Source organism: Pan troglodytes, chromosome 4 (genome assembly GCF_028858775.2).
Source record: "Pan troglodytes isolate AG18354 chromosome 4, NHGRI_mPanTro3-v2.0_pri, whole genome shotgun sequence".
NCBI classification, from domain to species: domain Eukaryota; kingdom Metazoa; phylum Chordata; class Mammalia; order Primates; family Hominidae; genus Pan; species Pan troglodytes.
This window is the reverse complement of record NC_072402.2, coordinates 6,137,656-6,165,151: the sequence shown is the minus strand read 5'-3', so window position 1 is coordinate 6,165,151 and position 27,496 is coordinate 6,137,656. Positions and strand designations below refer to the sequence as shown.

At 38.3% G+C, this 27,496-nt stretch overlaps 1 protein-coding gene across 5 annotated transcripts in view; it reads right to left on the bottom strand.

Moving 5' to 3' along the window:
* Window positions 1–3,040: 3,040 nt before the first annotated feature.
* Window positions 3,041–27,496, bottom strand: part of ICE1 (interactor of little elongation complex ELL subunit 1) — a 67,686-nt gene continuing 43,230 nt past the window's right edge. For 2 of the 5 annotated variants that reach the window (XM_016952924.3, XM_063811073.1), the window contains 6 exons: window positions 26,817–26,985; window positions 24,327–24,487; window positions 19,527–19,717; window positions 17,189–17,295; window positions 6,450–6,548; window positions 3,041–4,110 (listed from right to left, as the gene is read on the bottom strand). In XM_016952924.3, coding sequence (XP_016808413.3) covers window positions 3,929–4,110; window positions 6,450–6,548; window positions 17,189–17,295; window positions 19,527–19,717; window positions 24,327–24,487; window positions 26,817–26,985 — 909 coding nt within the window. In that variant the 3' untranslated portion in view covers window positions 3,041–3,928. Of the gene's footprint in view, window positions 4,111–5,278; window positions 5,547–6,449; window positions 6,549–17,188; window positions 17,296–19,526; window positions 19,718–24,326; window positions 24,488–26,816; window positions 26,986–27,496 lie in introns of all 5 variants that reach the window. The other 3 variants (XR_010157136.1, XM_016952925.4, XM_063811072.1) reach the window with 3 other exon arrangements.

The following is a 27,496-nucleotide window of genomic DNA, read 5'->3' as shown; positions in this document are numbered from 1 at the left end:
TCTCCTAAATTTTTAAAACACCCCTCATTGAAACATTGTTGCATCCTAAGTCTTAATGAGGGCGGTTGATTAGATTTCCAGGTGTGAGCTCTATTCGCACTACAAATTCTTTGTAATATGGTTCTACACAAGATAATGCGTCAGGGATGTTTGAAAAAAGTAAGTTCAATGTGGGCAGGATGACTTAATTGACTAGTTTCTTTGCCTGCCAGTTCATCAGAGGAGAGCGACACAACCTGCCATTCACTTCACTGCCACTACCAATTACTCACCTGGTCACTTGCTTGTCTTTCTCCTTCCTTCCTTCCTTCCTTCCCTCCCTCCTTCCTTCTCTCTTCCCTTTCTTTTTTTCTTTTTTTTCTTTTTCTTTCCTTTCTCTCTTTCTCTTTTTCTCTTTCTTTTCTTTCTTTCTCCCTTCCTTCCCTTTCTTCTTGTTGTTTTGTTTTTTGATCAAAGGACTTAAGTATTTGCTTTTTTTTTTTTGAAATGTGCTCTTAAACACGAATTTTACATGTTATTCTAGCCACACATTTTCCCCATTTACTTATTAATAATGGCCCTAGGAAGTGCAAGGAACACCCCAAACATGAATGGAAATGCTTCCCTGATAGGCTCTCAGAGCGCGAAATTCTGCCCCCAGACGACCTCTCCAGTTAAGGTTCCCTGTCTCTTCCGGATGGTTTGTTCATGGGTGAGTCTACAGTGCCCTCTAATGGCTACAGTGCAGTTCTTTCCAAGTCCAGGTATGAATTTATTTCTATTTCATGTTCCTTAAATATTGAACTTGCTGAATTATACTGCCACATCCTATTTTAAAAAACAAATTAAACAATGTAACAGAGTACTTTCTCTGTGAAAAATGACACTCCGAAGTGTGTAATCATCTTGCTCTCTGTCCACACTCTGTTGACCATTTTCACCCTCTTCACCGCTGCCCTGGCTTCCCGCGCAAATACCATCATGTGCAGACGCTCCGAGAATCTCTGCCGTTGCCCAGCGCAGCCTGATTCAGTGTCTCCTGCTTACCTCTGCACTGAAAGGCTTATCAAGCTGCAGGGGAACCAGCTTGAGCCGCCAGCACCAGTTGAAAGCCTCATCTAACTCCAGGCTGAAAAGTGTTCATTTTTGTGTTTACAGTTTTAGTCTTTTTTTTTGGTTCAAGTAATAAAACGTTACAATAATGTTCTGTTTGGGTACTAGAAATTAATAACAGCTTAAAACCTTTCCACTCTCTGGGGATAACAGAGTATCGTGGGCAACTTCAAGCCTATTTATCGTCATCAGTTCATATGGAGTGGATGCTGCCAAGTAAACTCAAGGAACAAGTATGGCAAGCAAAAGTCAGCACCGGTGCTAATAAACGACAGTGCACCTCCTCTCCATTAATTAAAAACACATACGACTGCTGAGGTTTAACATGTTTGAACCACCTGACAAATCCACTCACTAAGCACAATTTCCACAAACTCGGTGGACCACGCCCTGCTCTTCTCTCTTCCATACTTCCCACTCCCTGTGCCACCCATTCCAAGCCCATCACTATGTGGGAGATGCTCACCAAGGTCACTCACCTCACCTGACCTTGCAGCTTCCAGCCACATTGGTAGCCAAGTGCCTGGACAATATATGACCGACAAGTTTCCTCCCACACCACCTCCTGCCCTGTCTTTCGTCTTCTCCCTCTCCCATGGCACTTCAAATTATAGGAGGGACTGGGGGGAAGTTATTTTTCTCCCTAGGTGAACGCAGAAATACACACACAGACCTTTAAGTAGTCTCCCTATGCTATCAACTTCCAAAGCTCTGTCACATCCCTTCTATAGAGTTTTTCCTGTAAAGGTTCCCTGCCACCTCTCCTTGGAGGTCTTATGGTTCCCATGTCCCAGATGGAAAGCTCGAGAGTCGTGATTCCTACCACCTGTAATTCCTAAACCTGTGTGCCTCTATCCCCAACTCCAGGTGCTCAACTCAGTAACCTGGACGTCTTCCCTGATTCTTCCCCGGAACTTCATGAACACAGCATCAATTCTACCCCAATAGATGTGAAGTCCATATGCCCTTCGTCATCTGCACCCTCACCACCGTCAGCTCCCAGCTCCACCTGTTGCAGTCGCCTCCTAACAGGTCTCTCCACTTCACCTCTTGCCCTTCTCACATCCCTTTTCCTCAGAACAGCTCCAGTGAACTATTGCACGTGACACCTCCACTCAATCTCCCTGGAGCCTCAGATGCCACTCAGCATGAAAGTGCTCCCAGCTGTCTTGAGTGACTGGCAGTTATCTAACCTGATCCCATGGACACGCGACAGGAGTTTTGGCTCCAGCAGACTCCTTCTGGCACTCATGGGATTGTTGCCTTGCAGGGCTGCCCCAGCAGGGACATTCCTCCTGCCTGCTTTCAAGTCTGGGTCCCTCCATCCAGGTCCTTGTAATGTTACCTCCTCAGAGAGATCCTCTTTGACCACGACGTGGAAAGAGGCATCTACCCTGCTACTCTATATGCAAAGCTCCAGGTTTTCTTTGTTGCTATTTCCCCAATTTATGATTGTTGTATATACTGGGTGACCACTCGTTTAGGATTTTCCTCTACCCAAATGCCATGTGACTAGCTCCTCCCAGCAAGGCACCTGGCAGAGAGAGTATGTTCAACATATTGGTAGTAAGAATGACTATCAACACAAAGCTTCCAAAAGGACAACCAAGTGATTAAAAAATTTCAGTTCTGCCTGTAATAATTACTTAAGGAAGGAGTAACAAAATTGCTGCCAAATGCAATTGTTAAAGGGCAGCAGCTGTAATTAAACAAAAAATCCAATCATGAGGGCCTGTAAACACTTAATTATCTGGCATCTGGTATCACTAAAGAGCATCTCCGTAAATACTCAAAGCCGGGTAAGTACTGGCAATGCAATGTTTCTATCACCAGAAGGCAGGTCTCTTTAGGAATGACCATTTTCTTCTATCTTTGGTTAGATGTCTTCTTCACCCTTGGTAGAGCAGAAGTAACACCCAGTTTCACTCTAATAATCAGAACAGTAATATCCATGGCTTACTTTTATTTTTTATTATAAAAACATACAAGAGTTTTAAGAAATAACGAATATAAGACAAATCAAAACCATGGTGAGTTATTAAACCCATTTTCTATATACAAATACTAAAATTCCCAAAGTGGAATATCATCCAATGTGAGACACATCATAGCACGGTCCATATGTACACGACACACAGAGCTCTGCCTGCGCTCATCTGTGAATTGCTCGTTACATGTCACTGATAAAAAAATCTGCAAGGGAACTTCTACTCTTCAGTTCTCCTCTTCCTGATGCATTGTCACATATTTTTAAGGAACTTTAGGGATATGAAGAAAATGCATTAAAGTGGGTTTCTGCTAAGGGCTCTCCATGTTTTGCTCTGATCAATTACGCACTACATCTTGAGAAAAACTTTTGCAGCTCATTTCCAGCTAAGATAGCAGAAAACTCTAGGTTTTTGCCAATTTATTTTTTCCTAGTCACTCATTGGAGCACAAGTCCAACAACAACAGCTCAGGAACCAAATCATGTTTTTATATTGGTAAGTTCATTATAAAATGCCACTCAATTTTAAGAAGCCACTAAAAGGACACTTTCTGCAGCAAAAAAAGGGCTAAGTTCAAGTTTTTGTTGTTTGACAAAGACACAATAATATAACCCATATGTCACAGATCACAACAGCCTTAAGTGAAACGTATGAGATTTAGGGAAAAACGACTATGCGACTGCTTGTTTCTCCTGTCTCCTTGCCAAACAATAAGGAGAGCCTCTGGTCTGTTTTATCTATTTTATGTCTTTTTGTTTTGAAACCTCCCTTTGTATTCTGAAAGCTGATCAAACTATTTGTGTTCAAAATGTGTCAAGGCACTTCTCAAGCCTCAGTGGCATCCCGGGTCAGCCAAGCTCCTCTGTGCTCAGGGCACTGACTTCCTCTAGGCAGCTGACAATCGCAGACGGAACGCTTTTGGAGGCCTCTCTCCGCCAAGCTTCCAGGATCTTGGAAATTTCTGCTGGATTGCTGGGACTCAAGTCACAAAGAGCATACACGGCTGCTAACTGTATACCCCATGGTATATCTGAAAAGAAATTTCAGATCAGTCATAAAACAAGAAAATATCTGTTATTCAAAATTTTAGTGATGTAACCTACTGGAATACTATTCAAATACAAAATGCTTTCTGCCAGCAATGAAAATTAAATATAAAAAAAACCCACAATAAAAAAATTCATTTAAGACCTGTCCACAAATAAAAAAGAAGAAAAGCCAGACAGTAGCTGTCTGTAGTTTCCTGGCCCCAGCAGTGTTCTGAGGACTGTTTGTGTGTTTTTAAAAGGGAGAGGGCCTCCAAGATCCCAGTCACCCACGGCCACCACTGAGCTTCCCAAAACAGTTCTGGAAGGATCACACTCCCATATTTAAGGTTTAATAAAACGTGATCCTAAAACCTTCATTAAACATATGACTCTATGAGATATCCACGGGAAGCATTTATAAATGGACTTTGGAAATGAGAAAACATAATAAAATGAGATATAATGAAAAATTGTTTTTGTAGCGTACCATACTTTCAAAAACTACAGTACAGTGTATGATTCTGGATTACAGCTAGGTTATACATTACAGTGTATTATCACAGTTCTCTTTTAAGGTAAGTTTATTTCAGAGTTATGAAAATTTCATTTACTTAGATAATTTAGGTTAAACAATTTAGGAGTTAAAGTTGGAGGTTGCACTGTATTCCTACTCCAAAAATCTGAAATCCAAAATGCTCCGAAGCTGAAACTTCTGGAGCATCAACATGACCCACACAGGAAATACTCACTGGAGCATTCTGATTTTCTGATTAGGGATGCTCTCAACTCATAAATATAAAGGAAACACTCCAAAATCCAAGAAAATCTGAAGTCTAAAACACTTCTGGTCCCAAGCATTTCAAATAAAATATACTCAATGTGTATCTCAGTTTTCTCCAACAAGGTAAACTAGCACTATTTCAAATAATACAAAAGCCCACACATTCAAACATTAATGCTGACAAGCAGGCAGAACTGCAGCTCTTAATATTACTCCCCCCCATAAACTACAAGCAATGAGAAAGCACAGAGCACGGGGTACACAGTAAGGCCATGACTCAAACAAATAAAAAAGTGTAACAGTAAGAGAAACACAAGAGGTTAAAAATAATTTTAATAAATAACAGCATGTGGCACTATTTAAAGAGCTAGCTCTGGAGAGGGACAGACCTGGGCAAACAGCAGGGATGGCACTTCCTAGCCTCACCTTCAGCAAATCACTCTTCTCTCTGAGCTTTGGTTTCCTCCTGTATACAAGAAGGACAATGCCATCCACTCAGATGGCTGTCTTGGGGATCCCGTTAGGCTGTGGGGCAGTGCCATGCACAAGGTCTAATCTATAGCAGGCCCCAACATCAGCTCCTCCTTCTCCCTCATGGGGACGAGGATTACCACAGCTTCTAGGTTACACCCACTGTAGTATCAGAGTAAACTGCATCTGCTGGCAAAACAACTCATTAGCCATTATTCTGGCTACTTTCTTTTATGTCAATATACAACCTCAATTGTAAAAAAGTACACTGTAATATGGAAGAAATGTGTACCACTTCAGTGGCTATCCTAAAGTTAAAGAAGGTATTTCAGAGAAAGCAGCTTAATGAGAAACACTGTTCTCATTAAGCTAAATATACAGTCTCCCACTGAAAGCTGAAGACAACCTACCATGTTAAGATCATCTTGGGTGTTATACAGTATTTAAAATGTAACTCTGTGCATTTCTGATGGCATGTTGCTTAACTGTATTATTCCTTGATTATATAATATTCAAAATAAAAACTAGATTCATCCCTTATAAGAGTTACTTTGAGTTAAGCTTCTCCCACAAGAGATAAAATTACATGCTATGCAATACGTAAATGATAATAGAAATCCCCACTACGAAGCCTTGCTCACAAGGTCTCCAGGTTTACAAGCTCTCCCCTCTTGATGCTAAGTACTCTGTGATACCTGGCATCTCACTGTGCATCACGGATTTCATTCCGTCAAGACACAGCTCCACCCAGGAGGCCTCGCAGAGAGCCCAGGTTAAGTCACTTGTCAGGGATCACACAGTACAGAGTTTTAGAGGCAGAATGTTAGCCGCAGGAAGAGAAGAGACTTTCTTCTTCCTTAGGAAAGCAGTGCCCAACAGGGCGAACGACTTTTATTTAAGTAATCAAATACCACCACAAAATCCACACACACATTCCAATATTAATGCTGGAATGTTTTGCAAATATTCCCTAATCTATGAGGCAGCAAGCAAAGCACAGAGCACAGCACACAGTAAGGACCCCAAAAATGGTTTAACTATGAGAAACACAAGTTACTTAAAAGTAATTTTAATAGATGTAAGTTTTACCTTCATCGTGAGCATGCTGTATAAACATACCAATAACCGAACTAATATTTTTCACAGCAGATGGAAATCCTTCTTTCAAACCCAATTGGCCTAAACGACCTAGGGGAAACAAACCAAAATGTAAACAGTCCAGTTAAATGTTGACTAACTTTTCCTAAGAATTTAAAGGTCCATTTCTCTTACAAGAGGTGATCAAAATGCCTCATCATTTCGTCTTGCAATCACCTATACCAGATGATATACAATGTGTTGCTTTCCAAGTTACAATGGAATAAATAGAATTTAGAAGAAAGAATGGTTTCAGTAGGGCCAGTGTGAAATGCCTGACTTCTGTTAACACATCAAAGATAAGACTATGGTCCCACCAAAATATGTATTTTTGGTCTGACACTTTGGCAACTGCTATTATACCACAGAGCAGTAATTCTCAAGTGTAGTCTGCAGAAACCTTAGTGTCCTCTAAGTCAAACTACTTCACAACAATGCTAAGAAGTTAAGTGCCTTCCTCCCAGTGCTGACATGTGGTCTGATGGTGCAAAAGCCACAGCAGATCAAACTACCGGACTGTGAGTGCAAGTCAAGACAGTGGCACCTCGCTAAATGGGAGTTATTCTCCACTGCCAGGTGCTCAGAGTCAAAAAGCCAATTTTACTTAGTCACAATTACTCTCACTAAACCTGGACCCCTAAGCACAGAACTCTGTAACATGCTGTAGATGGCACAGGAAGCACTCCCCCATGCACTGAGTACACTGGTTGTTGTGAAGAAATGCACTTATCCAATTGTTTGTCTTGTGAGTGAAATTAGGCGCTTTTTTCTCATAGGACACCACCTTTGATTGAAAGAACTGACAAACTATGGCTAACTGGAACAACGCAGATTTTTTTCAACAATAAACAAAGTGAACCTGTAACTTAAATGAACTTTATCCTCGTGGTCAATAACATCTGAGCTTTCAAGCAAAATTAAACGTTTGGAACAATTTTCATCAGCTATCCTGAGCTTGACAGCTTTACAATATTTAAGACTTTTCTGTGATGAGATTGGTGATATTAAATGTGATTTTTGGGTATTGCTGGCATTTCGAAGATCTATGTCAATCAATTATTTTCCAAGTGAATAATGCAGGTTACAAAATCGTAAGTGGGCAAAAGGATCCCTTCAACATTTAAGCTAGCTCAATGGATTTTAGTGTAACAAGGTATAAAAAGCTCACTGACAGCACTTCAGATTTCACACTTCAAGTACCCTTTAAGAAATTACTACTTGTTGAGTTTTATTGTAGCATCAAAAAAGAATATCCGTATTTGAAAAGGCTAATAATAAAAGATTCTGCCCTCCATCAACTGTGTATTTGTATGAGAATGGGTTTTCTTCATATATTCAGTCTTACGGATATGAAAAACACACGAGAATGAATGCAGAACAGATAATGAAAAATCAGCCATCTGATATCAAACCAGACAGTACAAAGGTCTGCAACAAGGCAATGCGATTCTCATTATTTTTTGTTTGTTTTGGAAATATAGTTATCTTTCATTAAAAACGTCATTTATGGGTTCATTACTGTTCATTTTAAATGAATAAATAAACAATTTCTGAGTTTTTAATTACTAACACAGTAAATACAGATAGATGTAACCTGGAGTAATGAAAGTTCTTTGAGGGTTCTCAATAATAACTAACAGGTATGAGAACCAAAGATCCAAGGATGGAGATCACAGGGCAACCAAATTCCCCAAAGGCTAAAGCAAGCAGGATGGCATCATTCCCCCCATTCCCCTAAACTCGCAGCCTTCCCTTACTCCAGGAGCTCTCCTATGGATGAGAACTTGCTTCAAAGTGGAATCCTGTTCCCTCCATCCAGGCAAATCCTCATCTTCTTTTGACTCCTAAGTAGGAGAATTGCGGAACATATCTTGGATGTGCTTTTACAACAGTATCATATTGTATGCTCAGCGTTCTGTGTTCACATTCTCTCTCAATACTGCAAGTGTCCCACAGGTCTATATGTGGATCCAGCATATGAGTTTCATCTCTATTTTAAATGTGGAGAAGCTGAGGCATGGGGCGCTTAAGTAATTTGCATTACTTTGTATCCTCTACAGGAACTAGCTTAGTGCTAGGTACTTGCAGCCTGAATATTGTGATACACAGCAGATGCTCAGTACATAATTACTGATCAAAGAATATCAGGATAACTCCCAATGTAAGATGATATTGTAAATATCTGAATAATTTCTAGGGAGCCTAGGAAACTGAAAAGTAATTTACTTCAGAAATCAGAAATTTCAGGTCACTGACCACTTTCAAATATCTCTTTGCAATCAGATTAAACTGCTACCAGCATACCACTGGATCTGTCCTCTGGAACAATCTACCACGGATATTAACTGTATGACTAACAGCAGAGAAAGGGATGCGCATCTAGCACAGCTATGGTATTACTCCATCATGGGATGTGCATGCGTTCCCAGGAAATATATCATCATGTTATAAGGGCTCCCTTTCAATTAAAAGCACTTAATGAAATTCAGTTTTATAAGTGATTTAAATTAATGGAGCTAAGGAGTAAAATAAGAGGAAATCATGAGTCTAGTAGATGATTTGGGGAAAAAGACTCAATATACGATGACCTGACAGAGATAACAGATTGGCCATGATGGAGGAAGAGCTCCCCACAGAAGGTATGTGAGGACGCTCCAGGGCCATCCAGCCGTATTAGAATACAAATAAGAAATGTGGAGCTAATCTCAACATCCATGACAATGCAATCCCCAGCACTGTCAAGGGAGCCCCAGCAGAGCTGAGGCCTGCACAGAAAGTAAGTCTACAGGCAGACCCTTCCAATAAACACTAATTAGAAGATAAAGACAGCAGGGTTTTCATTTAAGATTCTGGATGCAAGTTTGCAAAGGAAAGGTGAGCTGACACAATTTCAAAGGAAAGCTGACAGATTTGCCAAGAGAACAGATAGAAAATCACTGAATAATGGCTACTTCAGTCTGACCTGCAGAAACCTGACATGTGGCACACTGTTTTTCTAGCTCTAGGTTCCAGTTAATACAAGGAGGGGCAAATTATTCAGGATTTTATAAGCTCTTTGGGGCAGAAAGGTGGTATTCTACAGATTTACACTCCACTGAATCCAGTGGTAGGCAAATTTCTGTCCCAACTTTGCTACCTTTCCACTGGATGGCCTCAGACAAGGGCTTAATCTTTCTAGGCCTCAGCTCTGCCAAGAACTGAGCACTGCAGTGAGATCAGTTTCTATTCTCCACCACATTTCTGTGACTCTAGAGCAATTCAAGCATTCCACAAAATGCTCTTTAATAGTTAATCATTAAGGCAGGTTGGAGTAAACCCCGTGTACTAATCCTGTGACCATTTGCTGTTAGCAATGCTCACACGTGAATCCAACATTAGATAACGCAAGTCTCACTGACCTAAAGCTTGTTTTACCGTCCACGGAGTAAAAATCTCAATAGGATGTGCAAATTTTGAATTAAGAATAGACAGAGGCCGGGCATGGTGGCTCACGCCTGTAATCCCAGCACTTTGGGAGGCCAAGGCAGGAGGATCACCTGAGGCTGGGAGTTTGAGACCAGCCTGACCAACATGGAGAAACTCTGTCTCTACTAAAAAAAAACAACAAAAAATTAGCCGAGCATGGTGGCGCATGCCTGTAATCCGAGCTACTCGGGAGGCTGAGACAGGAGAATCGCTTGAACCTGGGAGGTGGAGGTTGCAGTGAGCCGAGATCACGCCATTGCACTCCAGCCTGGGCAACAAGAGCGAAACTCCGTCTCAAAAAAAAAACAAAAAAAGAATAAAGACAATTCCTTTATTTTATGAAGATTAGTGTGTGACTTAAGTTATTATTATTAAATCACAGCCTACCAACTTGATTTTTTACTCAATTTTTCAGTCAAGGTCAGATTCAGAAATGGCAAGAAAGTTCACTAACAGTTTCTCCTTAGTAACAATTCAAACTCTCATCCAGATGAGAGTGTGTGTGTGTGTGTGTGTGTGTGTGTGTGTGTTGGGGGGTGGGGGTGTTAATGTCACCTTTGAGAAATCTGCCAGACATAAACAGCAGGCCTCACTCACTTTCACCCTTTGCCCTCAGCCTACACTACTGTCCTTGTCACCCAGCAACTGCCTCGCTCTGAGTCCCATCTCCTGCGTATAGTGCCACGGCACGAAAAGGACAGGCAGGACCAGGCTCTGCTGCTCCTCTCCTGTGCTGGTGCACCTGTGCACACGTGGCAGCCCACTAGGCTGTGTGCTCCAGCCTCCCCACACCCATCTTGCTCATGCACACGACTTCATCAGCAGACCTGAGAAGGGCTTATTCTTCCTGACTTTGCTCCTACTTTGACATTACGCTTTCTAATTATCCATCCTCTGAACTACTTTTATATGTTTATAAGCATTTTAGTACATGGTATTGTCAATTATATATTATGTTAATTACACATTATTCTTATTCTCTATAACATATAATTGTATTGTATCAGTCTTAATTGTATAAGTATGCATATATTACTCTAAATAATACATATTATTAAATAGTCATAAATTATTTGGCTCTCAACAGCCAGAATTTTAGATTCAAAGAATAAACTAGACTTGATTTGAACAAAATTACAAGCCATATTTTATCCCAACAATTACACATCCTTCTTTTTAAACTATTAACATATTAATTCACATATTTTAAGGTACATATTTGAAAGTATATAATCTTAAATAGTTTTCTTTAAAAGAGTTTTGTGACATCTAAATGAAAGGTAAAGTACAGTCACAGGTCGCTTAGTCAGGAGACCACATTTTAAGAAATTCATCTTTGAGGAGATTCTGTCCTTGGACAAACATCATCCTAGAGTACACTTGCACAAACACGGATGCAGTAGCCACTACACACCTAGGCTATATGGGGTAGCCTACTGATAGGCTACAAATCTGTACAGCATGTTCCTGTACCGAATACTGGAGGCAACTGTAACACTTGGGTAAGCATTTGTGTGTCTAAACATAGAAAGGGTACAGGAAAACAAGGTATTATCATCTTCTGAGATCACCTTCTGGTATGTGCTCCACTGCTGATGAAAACATTGTTATGTGGTGAATGACTGTGTATACTATTTTATTTATGGCAATCATTCTTTTCCGAACCCATTATTTCATTAGCATGCCTATAGAGCTTTGCAGACACTACTCTAACACTATCAGAACCTTGGAAGATGGAACCTGAGAATCTATGTTTTTTAAGAAGCTTCTCTGGCAATTTGGATGGCCAGCCAAATTTGGTAACCCCAGAAGATAAACACTAGTTAGAAGAGACACTGGAGAAGACACCAAGATAAATCACAGGTACAGCTGACCCTCCTCTATAAACGCAAAGAGGCTGCTTCCGCTGTCGTATAAGGCTGCTGACCACAAAAAACACAGTCTTCACTCTTATTTCCTCTCCAGGTTAACCAATACAGAAACACAACCAGTAAAACAAGAACAAAAAAATCACCATATTTTAAAGTGTGACTTAAAAAAATACCATATTGTTTTGAAAATTCCACAGATTATCTAGGATAATATATTTATTTACACCTTAAAACATCTCTTCTAATTTTTTTAACTCTCAAAAAAGATTTCACAATTTAGAATGAGTCAAAAGCATGAGCATTTTTTCCTGAATTCATAAGAGAAGCTGCTACTGAAATCAGCATTTCCAGATATACGGATGTCACCTAACTATGGCGAATGCCATCACTGACCCTCCTGTGTTCCCTAGTGCTCCACAGCTAGAATGAAAATTGTTCTTGAGGGCATCTTGAACTAAGGAATTCAGCAAAACAGTTTTGAACCTGTACACCACATGGCATAGTTTCATTTCCACTTCTGTGCCTCTGCTTATCTTCTGATGTATCTCTACCAAATTCATAGTCTTTGGCAATCATTTGGTTCTCCTACACTCTTGTTTGGTAACTTATCTCCAAGTGTATTATTGGTTATTTCCAGTGAAATTTGGTGTCTACTTTGTAACCAGGTTTTTGTCTAGAACCATTTTATTTACTTAGGGCAATGTTGCTATATTTGCATGCAAAGTACACAGAGAGGAGGAATGCAAATTTGCCGATACAGTAACAAAATTCACAGGGTATTTCCTACTGTGATCTATTTTTAGACTGACTTATATAACCGATTCTCAAACACTAACCTTATTTCAAATGATGCTATCTGTGAGTTTTCATTAAGAAAAATCCGGCTGGGCGCGGTGGCTCACGCCTGTAATCCCAGCACTTTGGGAGGCCGAGGTGGGTGGATCACGAGGTCAGGAGATCGAGACCATCCTGGCTAACATGATGAAACCCGGTCTCTACTAAAAATACAAAAATTAGCCAGGCGTGGTGGCGGGCACCTGTAGTCCCAGCTACTAGGGAGGCTGAGGCAGGAGAATGGTGCAAACCCAGGAGGCGGAGCTTGCAGTGAGCCGAGATTGCGCCACTGCACTCCAGCCTGGGCGACAGAGCCAGACTCCATCTCAAAAAAAAAAAAAAAAAAAAAAAATAGAAAAAGAAAAATCCAAAGATACTTAAAAGTCCTAATTATCTTCAAAGTATCTAAGGGCTATAATGCAGAAATTGGATGAAGCTTGTTTTATATTCCCCAGGGGCAAAGAATACATGCTGCAGATAGAGAAGTCAGGTCAAAACTAAGAGAGCTTTCTTTTTTAAGTTCTGGAATACACATGCAGAACGTACAGGTGTGTTACATAGGTATACATGTGTCATGATGGTTTGCTGCACCCATCAACCCATCATCTAGGTTTTAAGTCCCACAGGTATTTGTCCTAATGCTCTCCCTCCCCTTACCCCCCATGCCCCGACAGGCCCCAGTGTGTGATGTTCCCCTGTGTCCATGTGTTCTCACTGTTCAACTCCCACTTATGAGTGAGAACATGCAGTGCTTGGGTTTCTGTTCCTGTGTTAGTTTGCTGAGAATGATGGCTTCCAGCTTCATCCATGTCCCTGCAAAGGACATAACTCATTTTTATGGCTGCATAGTATTCCATGGTATATTATGTGCCACATTTTCTTTATCCAGTCTCTCACTGATGGACACTTGGGTTGGTTCCAAGTCTTTGCTATTGTAAATAGTGCTGCAATAAACATATGTGTGCATGAGTCTTTATAGTAGAATGATTTATAATTCTTTGGGTATATACCCACTAGTGTGAGACTGCTGGGTCAAATGGTATTTCTGGTTCTAGATCCTTGAGAATCACCACACTGTCTTCCACAATGCTTGAACTAATTTCCACTCCCACCAACAGTGTAGAAGCATTCCTATTTCTCCACAGCCTCACCAGCATCTGTTGTTTCCTGACTTTTTAATGATCACCATCCTAACTGGTGTGAGATGGTACCTCATAGTGGTTTTGATTTGCGTTTCTCTAATAACCAGTGAATGATGAGCTTTTTTTCATGTTTATTGGCCGCATAAATGTCTTCTTTTGAGAAGTGTCTGTTCGTATCCTTTGCCCACTTTTTGATAGGGTTGTTTTTTCTTGTAAATTTGTTTACATTCCTTGTAGATTCTGGATATTGGACCTTTGTCAGATGGATAGATTGCAAAAAATTTCTCCCATTCTGTAGGATGCCTGTTCATTCTGATGGTAGTTTCTTTTGCTGTGCAGAAGCTCTTTAGTTTAATGAGATCCCATTTGTCAATTCAGGTTTTTGTTGCAATTGCTTTTGGTGTTTTAGTCATGAAGTCTTTGCCCATGCCTATGTCCTGAATGGTATTGCCTAGTTTTTCTTTTAGGGTTTTTATGGTTTTGGGTTTTACATTTAAGTCTTTAATCCATCTTAATTTTTGTATAAGGTGTAAGGAAGGGGTCCAATTTCAGTTTTATGCATACGGCTAGCCAGTTTTCCCAGCACCATTTAATAAATAGGGAATCCTTTTCCCGTTGCTTGTTTTTATCAGGTTTGTCGAAGATCATGATGATGGCTGTAGATGTGTAGGTATTTCTGAGGTCTCTGTTCTGTTCCATTGGTCTATATGTCTGTTTTGGTATCAGTATCATGCTGTTTTGGCTTCTGTAGCCTTTTAGTATAGTTTGAAGTCTACTGCGACACTTCCAGCTTTGTTCTTTTTGCTTACGACTGTGTTGGCTATATGGGTTTTTTGGCTCCATATGAAATTTAAAGTAGTTTTTTCTAATTCTGCGAAGAAAGTCAGTGGTAGCTTGATGGAAATAGCATTGAATCTATAAATTACTTTGGGCAGTGTGGTTATTTTCACGATATTGATTCTTCCTATCCATGAGCATGAAATGTTTTTCCATTTGTGTCCTTTTTCCTTGAGCAGTGGTTTGTAGTTCTCCTTGAAGAGGTCCTTCACATCCCTTATAAGTTTTATTACTAGGCATTTTATTCTCTTTGTAGCAATTATGAATGGGAGTTCACACAAGATTTAGCTCTATGCTTGTCTATTACTGATATATAGGAATGCTTGTGATTTTTGCACATTGATTTTGTATCCTGAGACTTTGCTGAAGTTGCTTATCAGCTTAAGGAGTGTTTAGGCTGAGACGATGGGGTTTTCTAAATATACAATCATGTCATCTGCAAAGACAGTTTGACTTCCTCTCTTCCTATTTATTTCTTTCTCTTGCCTGATTGGCCTGGCCAGAACTTCCAATACGATGTTGAACAGGAGTGGTAAGAGAGGGCGTCCTTGCCTTGTGCCAGTTTTCAAAGGGAATGCTTCCAGCTTTTGCCCATTCAGTATGATACTGGCTGTAGATTTGTCATAAATAGCTCTAATTATGTTATGTTCCATCAATACCTAGAGTTTGAGAGTTTTTAGCATGAAGGGATGTTGAATTTTATTGAAGGCCTTTTCAGTATCTATTGAGATAATCATGTGGTTTTTGTCACTGGTTCTATTTATGTGATGGATTAGGCTTATTGCTTTGCATATGTTGAACCAGCCTTGCATCCCAGGGGTGGAGCTGACTTGATCGTGGTGGATAAGCTTTTTGATATGCTGCTGGATTTGGTTTGCCAGTATTTTATTGAGGATTTTCCCATCGATGTTCATTGGAGACATTGGCCTGAAATTTTTTCTGTTTTGTCTCTGCCAGGTTTTGGTATCAGGATGATGCTGGCCTCATAAAATGAGTTAGGGAGGATTCCTTCTTTTTCTACTGTTTGGAATAGTTTCAGAAGGAATGGTACCAGCTCCTCTTTGTACCTCTGGTAAAATCTGGCTGTGAATCTGTCTGGTTCTGGGCTTTTTTGGTTTGTAGGCTGTTAATCACTGCCTCAATTTCAGAACTTGTTATTGGTCTATTCAGGGATTCGACTTCTTTCTGGTTTAGTCTTGGGAGAGTGTGTGTGTCCAGGAATTTATCCATTTCTTCTAGATTTTCTAGTTTATTTGCATAGAGGTGTTTACAGTATTCTCTGATGGCAGTTTATATTTCTGTGGAATCAGTGGTGATAACCCCTTTATCATTTTTTATTGTGTCTATTTGATTCTTGTCTCTTTTCTTCTTTATTAGTCTGGCTAGTGGTCTATTTTGTTAATCTTTTCAAAAACCCAGCTCCTGGATTCATTGATTTTTTTGAAGGGTTTTTTTGTGTCTAAGAGATCTTTCTAATTAATAGATTTTTATCACTGATAATTCTGCAGGGCCTGGACAGCAGCTTGTTGAAGACAAGACAGAAGAAAAAAATAAGTAAAAATAAAAATAAAAATAAAGATTCATAGGAGATAAGTAAAAATAAAAACTAACGATTTGTAGCAAATAAGGAAGCAGAACCAAATGGCCATTGAGGTCCTCTTTAAATATGAGATTAAGAAGGATCCATGTCTCATTTAAAATATTTTTAAACAATCATTTCATTTCTGTAATTCACTTAAGTGACCCTTACCAAGCAAGTATGAAAAAATTGGGCAGGTGGTGTGAAGATATCCTCGATATAGTTTGTGTATCTGTCCCCGCCCAAATCTCACGTTGAATTGTAATCCCCAGTGCTGGAGGTGGGGCCTGGTGGGAGGTGTCTGGATCATGGGAGCGGATCCCTCATGAATGCCTTGGGCCATCCTTGTGGTGAGCAAGCTCTTGCTCTGAGTTCACAGGAGATTTGGTCATTTGAAAGTGTGTGACCCCTCCCCGCTACCCCTCACTTGCTCCTGCTTTCCATATGTGATGTATCTGTTCCCCCATTACCTTCAACCATGATTGAAAGCTCCCTAAGGCTTCCCCACAAGCCAAGCAGGTGCCAGCATTCTACTTCCTGTAAAGCCTGCAGAACTGGAAGCCAATGAAACCTCTTTATAAATTATCCCATCTCAGGTAGTTTTATATAGCAATGCAAGAATGGCTTAATACAATCCTTATTTTAGAAACCAAATGAAACTACAGTATAATTTATAGCGACTTATATATCCTAGTCTTTATGTATATTAGTATTAGCATCTAAAAAGAGCTCAATTGTAACTAAAATGTACTAATATGAAAAATCTTAATCTCTGAAAAAGATGAATAAAACACTAATTTACAAGGAGAGAGAAAGAATGACTTAAGTACAAAAGTATCTACTCTGATGGTTGTAAAATCAGAAATTTTCAAAGTCAGCATATTTTATTATACAGTTAACCCCCCAGCCTTCCACCAAGATATCAATAACAAGAAAAAAACAATAATAAAACAGACAACTTACCAATCAGCCTCAGTATTGAGGCTATAATAATATCAGGAGTATACGCAATGTTCGCATGTCCTTTTCTGTATTTTATCCACTTATCCATCACAGGCCACAGCTCCTTACTATAAAACAACAACATGAAAAGATGTATGCTCATCATCACTCAAATAATACTAATAACTTATCTTATAAATGATCCTTAAGCAATAAGTGAAAGAGGATAACTGCTGAGGATCTAACATTGTAAGTTCAAGTGAGAACAGATACTGGATGCTCACATCTTCTCCAACAGCATAGTTGTGCCCATGCTAGCTTAAACATGGCTGCAAATTCAGTGCTTGCATCTTGTTCTAACTCTTCTGAACAAGGCTTTGGACAGAGAAGCTAAAGAGCATCCCCAGTGTCCCAGAACTACGAAGTGGTAGAGCCTGAGTTTTCACTTGGACTCTCCAGGTGCAAAAGCAGCCCCTGTGTTTTAGAAGCCAAGTTATCCGGCAGGATCACAGACAAATAAAGCTGTGCATGTAAACCAAAAGGAGCTAAGCCAGAGGAAAACTGTAACTTCAGTAATCAAATAACACTTTAGATGGATAAAAGAAACTTTCCACTGACTGAAAACAGTGCCAATTCCTCTTTGTCATCTGTTTTTTCAAAAATCTATCTACTTCTTTCATGGCATTCATAAAGTATCACTAGAAAAGTTTAATGTAGACAAAAGAAAAATGATAATTAAAAGCACTCCAAACTCAGTCTCAGATCATTATTACTCTTCTAATTCTGGCTTTTCTTCTAGATACTCCCTACTATCTATGGATGTAAACAACCTGGAGAGAGCCACCAGTGCTGAGGAAGGGAGCAGGGTCGGCAGTTGCTCAGGTGGAGATCCTCATGTTTGATGATGTCTTCACCACGAGTGCAGGGATCGTGGACCAAGCATCTTTGACGGGCACCAGCCCTGGTCTCTTCATGCATAACTGGGGCCAGCAGGGCCCTGCCTCATGGGTTCCCATGAGGATTCAGAAAGCTGAGGCCCACAGCAGGCCCTGACACATCATTATACAGACTGGCACTGGACAGACTGTTCTGTCATTTTCTTATTTAGTAACAGACTGGGAAATACTTTTCCATGTCAATACATAGTAATCCATTCATAGCTATGTGTTTTAATATAGCTATCATCTCATACAGGCGTGCCATGATTTGATTCTTTACTGTTTGACATTCAGATGTCTAATCTTCCCTTAGTGTCAAGATGATGAAGAAGAGTAACAGACATCCTTGGACACACATGGATCCATGGACAAGGTAATTTCCACAGCTTCAAGTATCTCAAGGATATGGATTATCAAACCTTTGATGCATCCTTTTTAATGTCACCAACTCCCTTAAACCAGCCTTTCTCAGCCAGGGTTCCACAAGAAAATTAAGACCTACAGAAAAATTATTTGAGTGACAATTTTCTCCATTCTCTCAGAGATGGTACAAAGCTAGTGCCAGAATTATAGATGCACAGAGAAAAGTTAATTTACTACATACAATGAATGTCAGAGAGCTTAATTTTCTCCCAGGTGACAGAAGCTGCTAATTTATAATTTTGAATATTTCTCTTCCCTTTAGGTTTTGTGAGTATCTGTATGTTACGATAATGATAATTAGTTTCATTCAACATACATTCGCCAGGTGCTCCCCTTGTGTGGGCACTGTTCCGCATGCTAGGGATATGCCACAAGCCAAACAAGGCCACCCTCCGCCCCTCCAGAGTCATTTCTACTGGGGAGAGAGATGACAATAGCAGAATTGAACAAAAACTAGTGACAGGTACTAAAGAAAAATAAAGCAAGAAAATGTGATAGGGATGAAGGTAGCATTTTTTTTCTTTCTTTTTTTTTTTTGAGATGAAGTCTTACTCTGTCACCCAGGCTGGAGTGCAGTGGCACAATCTCCGCTCACTGCAAGCTCTGCCTCCCGGGCTCACACCATTCTCCTGCCTCAGCCTCCCGAGTAACTGGGACTACAGGCGCCCGCCACCACACCCAGCTAATTTTTTGTATTTTTAGTAGAGACGGGGTTTCATCATGTTAGCCAGGGTGGTCTCGATCTCCTGACCTCGTGATCTGCCCACCTCGGCCTCTCAAAGTGCTGGGATTACAGGCGTGAGCCACCATGCCCGGCCGTGATGAAGGTATCTTAAGGGTAGTTTTATTAACTCTTATAAAATAAAAACAGTGTTATTTGTAAATGTTTCATCTGCCTTACACACTTGAATGACAAAAATGATTCAAGCCACAATTCAGTGTTCAACAATTCAACCTTACAATAACATATCTTTATTTAAATTAGTAAAATAACTAACCTTATGATGTTATCATGCGTCCAGATCCATTTCTGATGGCAGCAGAGCAGATCAATGGCAAATATGTATTCCCAAGTGTTATCACTTAGGTCTTCACCAAATTTTTCACTAGGTTGAAATTCTGTTTTTGGACATAACTGTATGGTCAAAAGCAGCTTAGAAACCATGAAGCCAACATCTACCGGGGCATTCTAGCAAATGAAAAGAAATAAAATAAAATCTGGAGTTTCAAATAGAATGCATCTTACCTTAGTTATCTAAAAGACTATAATAAGCATTCGACGACTAATCATTTAATCTGAAATAGCTTTTTAAAACAGTTTGACTAAGGAACCATGTTTATCTTAGTCACAGAATGATTACACAACGGTAGCTGGATGAGCCAGATTAAAAAGCAATATAGGCAGGATGCAGGATCCAATCAGGTAGAAAAGAGCTTACCTGTAATCCAGATAGGAAAGCACAGTTTCATCAACTCAAATTAGAGAATTAAAGTTAGAAAGCTAGTTATAATTATAAAAATAAACCTTTAAAAATTATTTAAATTCTATTATTTTTCTGACATCGAGTATCAGTCTGCCTTTTCGAGAAATTCATAAAACTGAATCAGACAGTAATGAATTCTTATTTCTGGCTTTTTTCACACCTGTGTATAATGTGTTATGATATTTATCCATAGTGTTGCATGATCCAAGAGTAGTTTGAACTTCTTTTTACTGCTGAGTAATAACCAATTATATGGACATATTACTGTTTATCAATTCACTTTTGACTACTGTTAATGCTGCTATGAATATTCACGTGCAAGCCTTTGTGAGGATGTAAATTTCACTTCTCTTGAAAATACCTAAGGGTGGAACTCCTGGGCCTCTGGCTAAGAAATGGCTTAACTTTATAAGATGGTGCCCAACAATTTTGCAAAGTAATCATGCCTTTTCACATTTCCACCAGCACTGCATGAGTTTCATTATAAAAATAATACACATATAATACTCAATATACTTAATACAAGAAAAGGCTTGGGCTTGGAAATTTGCTTTATTACTAGAAGGACTCAACAAGTGAACCTGTAGCTTGGCCATATATATCCTGAAAGGTTCTAAGTCTCAAGGTTTCTATAAGATAATCCATAGCCAAATCATGGTTCAAAATAATACACCTGATAACCAAAACTCAGCCAGAATGGTAAATATTTCCCACTTAGAAAAATCAGTGACTTCGCAACCTGAGTAGATGCAGAAATAAATTTTGACATGAAAGAAATCAAATCCATATATTCACTTTTTTGAGTACCTATTTTACATTTGGCAGTAATTGTGAACATGGGATAATCTGCATGTATACAATACACACTCCATAAAGTGCTGAGAATCTCCTATGTTTCAGGTGTGGCTGTAATTGAAGTATTTGGTATTAGAATCGTAATTTTAATTAGACATGTTTAACAGAATGTAATTAAGTTTGTAAACATTGTTTGAATATTTATTACAACTCATGTTCTACATTCAAGAGTTGCTTAAGTGCTTAAAAGATTATGCTTATTAGATTTGAAGGCCTACTTTAAGTGTTTTTAAATACATCTTAAGTTTATGAATATGTTTAAAGTTTTAAGATAATCTGAAATTTGTAAATAAGATTATTTAGGAAATGTGAATCTGTTAAATACATGAGTTAACTAACATTCATCAATGGCCAAAGTAAACACATTCTTACTTTGTTAACAATTAATTGATTTATAAATGAATCATGACTCATGAATTTAAATGCTTTTTTAAAAGGTTTATAAATTTACAACTTTAAAATTCAGCAGTAATTTAAACCAGGAAGTCACTTCTACATACAGAGCATCCTTAAAGATTTTATCACCTCCACCAGAAAAAGTTGGAGGAGGAACCACCTTGAAGAACCCAACCCAGGGAAATACTTCCCACCATGGTTACAGCAGGAATCCCTAACTCATAATTTTAAAAACTGAAATAATTTCAAAATTTACACTGAAGACAATACTACTGATTTCTTGTTAACTAGTAGTATCATATTTAATAAGTTTCCTTCATTTCCTAGTCTAGGAATAATCCCATGGGGGTTTCTTCTTTAATTTAGTAATGTATTGATTTTCTGATTCTGAATTCTCCTTGTTTTATCAGGATAAACTCTATTTAGTTATAAAGTATTATTCTTTGAATACATACTGAAATCTCCTGTTTAGTGACACTTTTTACATCTAAGTGACTCACTAAAAACTGGCTTTTTTCTCTTTCTTATAGCATTTTTAATTGGGTTTTATTACTAGAAATGAACAGAAGGCTTTCAATTTTTCCTCATGCTTAAAATAGATTATAGTTACTTGGTTCTTTAAAGATTAGATTAAAACTCAGGTGGAATCTATACATGTCTTTGTACAGAAAAGTTTTAATCATCTTTTCAACCAGTCTTTTCAAGTTTTCTACCCCAAAGCCAATATTCATCATTTTTATTTTGCCAGGAAATCACCCTGTTTCCAAATCTGCTGCTATAGGACTGCAGGTAGTAGTCTTCTCATTCTGTGTCCTATATGTCTACTTTCCCATTTCAAATCTTCACTATTTTTGCTTTTCTCTGTTTTTGCTGATCTGCACTGTCAGCTATCTATGTTGCTGGCATTTTTTAAAGGTAGTATTTTTGTCTTCTATGTGTTTCTGTTTCTTTTCCACTTAGTTACTACTATCTCTTAAAATTTATTCTTTTTCTCTGGTTCCCTTGTCATATTTCTAATGTTGAAGATGAGTAACAGTTAAGTTCATTTATTTTCTGCTAAACAACTAAGACATTTAAGATACTTTAATGAGTACATGTTTTCCAAAAAAGCTAGAGATATTTGATTCTGAGTTTACCTTTTCATTGACTTTTAAGACTGTGATTTTACTTTGCATATTTTATTTGTTCCCAGATTGTCTAAGAATGTATATCTCAATTTCAAAGTAAATGTAAATATTTTGAATTTTTTTTCTGTTAAATTTTACTGAATTATTACCAGGGAATTTTGAGTGTGAAATCTTTGCTTTTAGAAATGAATGTTTTCATGTGGCCAATTCATCATTCATTTGTGCAAATGTGTCATAGATATATAAAAAATACATATTCTTCATACACATTTACTTTTTAAATTAATGAACTGTACTATGTCCTCATTTTTGTTTACCAGATGTTTAATTCTGTAAGTGAGTATGTGGAAATCCTGTAATATAATGGGGTTTTATTCCCCAAGTATTTCTCACCTTTCTTAAAGCTCTATGTATTTTTATTTGATACAATATTTAGCAAATACATTTACTAAAATGTTATGTTCTTCATAAGTAATGTCTTTTTAACCATATCCTGCTTAATTCTGAACAGGTGAAAGGAGATGGGCTCTAGTGTGCAAGTGGAAAGACCAAGTGAGAGCAGAAGCAGGCTGGACAGATAACATTCTGAAGGCGGGTAACCCTCTGAAGGCAAGTAACTCTCCAGACACAGTAACTCTCTAGGAACAGGTAACCCCCTGTAGGCAGGTAACCCTCTGGGAACGGGTAACTCTCTGGAGGCAGGTAATCCTCTGGAGGCAAGTAACTCTCTGTGAACAGGTAACCCTCTGGGAACAGTTAACTCTCTTGGGGCAGGTAATGCTCGAGGCAGGTAATTCTCTGGGAACAGGTAACCCTCCAGAGGCAGGTAATTCTCTGGGAACAGGTAACCCTCCAGAGGCAGGTAATTCTCTGGGAACAGGTAACCCTCGGAAGGCAGTAACCCTCAAAGCAGGTAAGTCTCTGGAGGCAGGTAACCTTCCAGAAGCAGGTAACTCTCCGGAAGCTGGCAGCCCTCTGGAGCAGATATATATGTGGTTGCTGGTATCCATTGGTAGGAGTCAGGATGTCTCTCCTGACACAAAATGACCAACTAGAATTTATGACAATACCTCACATGAATCTACTCTGTTGTGTCTAGATAGATTGATGAAGAGATCATTACAAACTTGCTTTTTGATATTTACCTAACTTTTGACCACCAAAAGCTCTTTCCTTTACGTTTTATAAAAAATAAAAGCCTAACAAATACTAACATCAAAAGTAATAATAAAAAAAGGCAAAACAGCATATAAAATTCTGCTCCACACATAAGCCTAGGGGAGTTTTTAGAAGAGGAAATACATGCTCATTAAAAACAGAAAATAAAATTTAAAAATCAATATCACTGGCTTCAGTACCTCTTCTTGAAGTTCGCTACTGGTAGTTAGACTCTCATTAGGTAAAATGAATGAATGAAATAAAATGATGAAAGAACACCCATCTAGACACTTACTTTAACATATCAATAACTGAAAATAATAATAAAAGATAACACGGGAACAAACTAGTCAGCATAAAAACAAACTCTATCAACTGGAAAGAAAAATTAAGCATATTAGATTTTAAAAATCCTAATAGGAAAAAACTGAAATATATATATTTTTACCTAAGTATCTATTGAAGAACTAAATAATTTTGTAGCTTCTCTGAGACTTTTAAACATATACACCTATGCGTGGGTTTCATCAGTCACAAATTAGTGTATAACACAAACTGTTAATTAACACAATCCTTTGGTCTACAATTCTTCCTTGAATGTCTCATGCATACTTAATGAACAAAATGGATAAGCTTAGGCTAAACTGATTAAATTTTAAAAGATCTAGAAAGAAGAAAATGCCTATGAACTAATATAAAACTAAATACACAACAAAATAATTAACATTTATATAATATCTAAAAGTAAGGTACTGTAAAAAATAGAAATAAAGCTCACCTTTTCCCAATTAAGAAAAGCTCTCAAGCAGTTCAGAACCTCTCCTTTAGCACGTTGCCTGGCAACTAACTGCATTGCTTTATTAATCACCGATTGAGAGAGAAATATATCATGCCACATGTTTGCAATAAACAAAGTTAATTTTTCAGACTCCGGAAAATCTATGAGAAATAAAATAATACAATAACTCTTTGATGTATGATCGAGTAAATAAATTGCAAATTAAGAACAAATTGTATTAATTTCACTGGTGCCTTGCAGGCATCCTGCAATGGAGGAAGCTGTAAATGGGGAGCCCAGATGAGGCTCCAGTCACAGTCATTTCCAAAATCCGTTCTCCAACTTCCTCAGTCTCAGAATTCTCCCATTTGGTATGTGTCATTACAGGCAATTTTTATGCATTACATAGGTTTTGCATTACATAGGTTTTGTATTACATTACATAGGTTTTTATGCATTACATTTACTCATTGAACACATAAAGCTTCTGATTTGAAGAATTTTTTTAAATAAATTCTAGATGACAATTCTTTTGTTGTAAATACTTTCTCCTACACTCTGACTTTGTCTCTTTTTTAAAAATTAATTGAAGTGTAGTCTACAGACAATAAAATAAACTCTTTTAAAGTATAAAGTTCAATGAATTTGGACAAATGATTAAATCCACGAAACCACCACCACAACAGTCAATACCATCATTTCAAAACTTCTCTCGCTCTCGTGCTCTGCAGTATATCACCTCACCCCAGATACAGAGAAGCCCTGATCTATTGTCACTATATATTAGTTTGCCTTTTCTCAAATATTTATTCATGGATTTGTGAAGTAGGTACTTTCTTCTGTCTGGCTTCCCCACTCAGCATGTTGGTTTTGACATTCATCCGTGTTGTTGCATGCATTGGTAGTCTATTCCTTTGTATAGCCAAGTAGTATTTAACTGCTTGATATATCAAAATGTTTTCCATTCACCGGCTGATGGACATTTGTTTCCAGTTATGGGCTCCTATGAGTCAAGATGTTACATCCGCGTGCTAGTTTATGTAATGATGTCATGATCTAACTCTGTGTTTCTGCTGCGTAAGTGCCTGAGTGGAATTTCTGAGCCATAGGATAAATGAACGTTTTAATTTCATAAGAAACTGTCAAAGAGCCTTCCAAAGTAAAGATTTTTATCCTGTTTGCTGTACAACCACATCTTTTTAGTTTTCTTTGTTCTACTTTATCTATCATTGACACATCTAAGAATAGATAGCTCAAAGCATAAACTCACTGCACTAAACTTCATCTGTTAATTTTTGAATCCTATGTTTATCTGGTGACACTTCAGAGTAGAAACAAGACAAATAAATTCTCTCCTTACAGAGTATACAAGCTAGAGGAGCAGAGAGACAGCAAACAAAATATTTAATCTTTAAGAAGTGGTAAGTGCCATGAAGGCAAATAAAGAAAAATAAGGGATCCAGGATGACTAGGAAGGTATGTGAAATTAATGGAGTGAAACACAAGAGTTGAGGGAAACAGAGCAAGAAAGCTGTCAGCACAAAAGCTTGAGCTAAGAATGGGCTTGCTGTGGTTGAGGAAGAAGAAGAAATCCATCGTGGTCCTGGCCGAGCCCACACCCGTTCCGTCCCACCACCCACCAACTGCTGAACTTCATGTGTGTTTTTGTGATATGACTATGGCCTGTCAGTCCCACTGGACAAGTGTACCTCCATCTGATTTTAATCACCACAGAAACCCCAACATTCACTCCATAATGATTTGTTGAATGAATGAATGAAAGAGTAAACAAAGAAATGAAGTGGGCAAATGAAACACTTCACAGCTTCGTTCACAACAGTAAAAGTGATGGATATACTCAATTATCCTGATTTATAAGCCCCATAAACATGGTAGTCAAAGATGGTAAATGTTTACCACTGAGATAAGATTGATACGATACTAGGTTTCATTTGTATATCATATGATTTAAAAATACTGATGATTTGATACAGCAAAGAATGATTCCCAGTCTGATCCACTAGTAGGGATGGAAGAAATAGTAAAGAAAAAAGAGAATCAAAGGACAACCCTCATGTCACCGTCTCCTTTCAGCTTTCTCTCATCTACTTCTTTTCATCAGCTTACAATTCCATCTTAAAGTTGCTGCCCTTTCCACCTAGTGGTACAGCAGTTTGGCTTGTCACTTACTTTAAAGTATCCCATACTTTAAGGCAACTTATCTAATTCTAAAGCAGCTGCACAGAGCATAGAACAAATACACAGTAATGAGAGATACTCATTTATTTACAAGTGGAAGTATAGTGCTGATATAAGTAAGCCCTACTACAAAACCAGGTGCAGCTGGGTATAGCTAAAGCTATTCAATGGACAAAACATAACATTATTTTAAAAGACACACAGTAATCAGAGCTGAAAATATAGACTCCAGTATAAGGGAAAAAGGCAATCGTATATTTTCAATACAAAATTGTCACAATCTAACCATACCTTCTTTAAGTAGGCTGTAGCAAAACAAACGAGCTCTTTCCAAGTCTCCGAGTTGCCGACAAATACCCACGTACACCCTGCAGAGGGCGTGAATGTAATTGTGGTCCATAGATATCTTCTGAATTTTTAGTTCTGAGAGAATAGAGTGAAGCAAGCACTCTGCTAAATGCTGGATTGAAAAAAAAATTAAAAAGGCAATGTACACTCATACTTATCTTCAGCCTACCAAAGATTATCTAAAAGTTACAAAACTTAAGTATCTATTGAAAAAATAAAACTTGCGCTACATCAGAAGGTAGAGCATAGTAACTGGTAAGAACTTACCTAGCATGGTAAATCATGAGAATCGAGGTCGGGGGTATTGAAGAAATCCCCACGCCTGTCTGTTTCCTATGGCTGGTAAATGCTGCAGATGCCAGAATGCAAGTCTCAAAAGACCTAGCTGCATACTATCACTACCACTAGTCAAATAATCATAATTTCTTGGGTTTTGCCTTATGTAATCTGTGTGAGTATATGAAATACAGTATGTAATTCTACTCTCATTCTTGTTTTCTAAACTCTAATTTACTCTATATACTGTTTAAATTTAAAATACTAAGTAACATTTTTCGTCCTAAGAGGAGCATTACATAATTTGATATATGCATTCACTTCCTTTCAAAGTGACTTATGGAGCT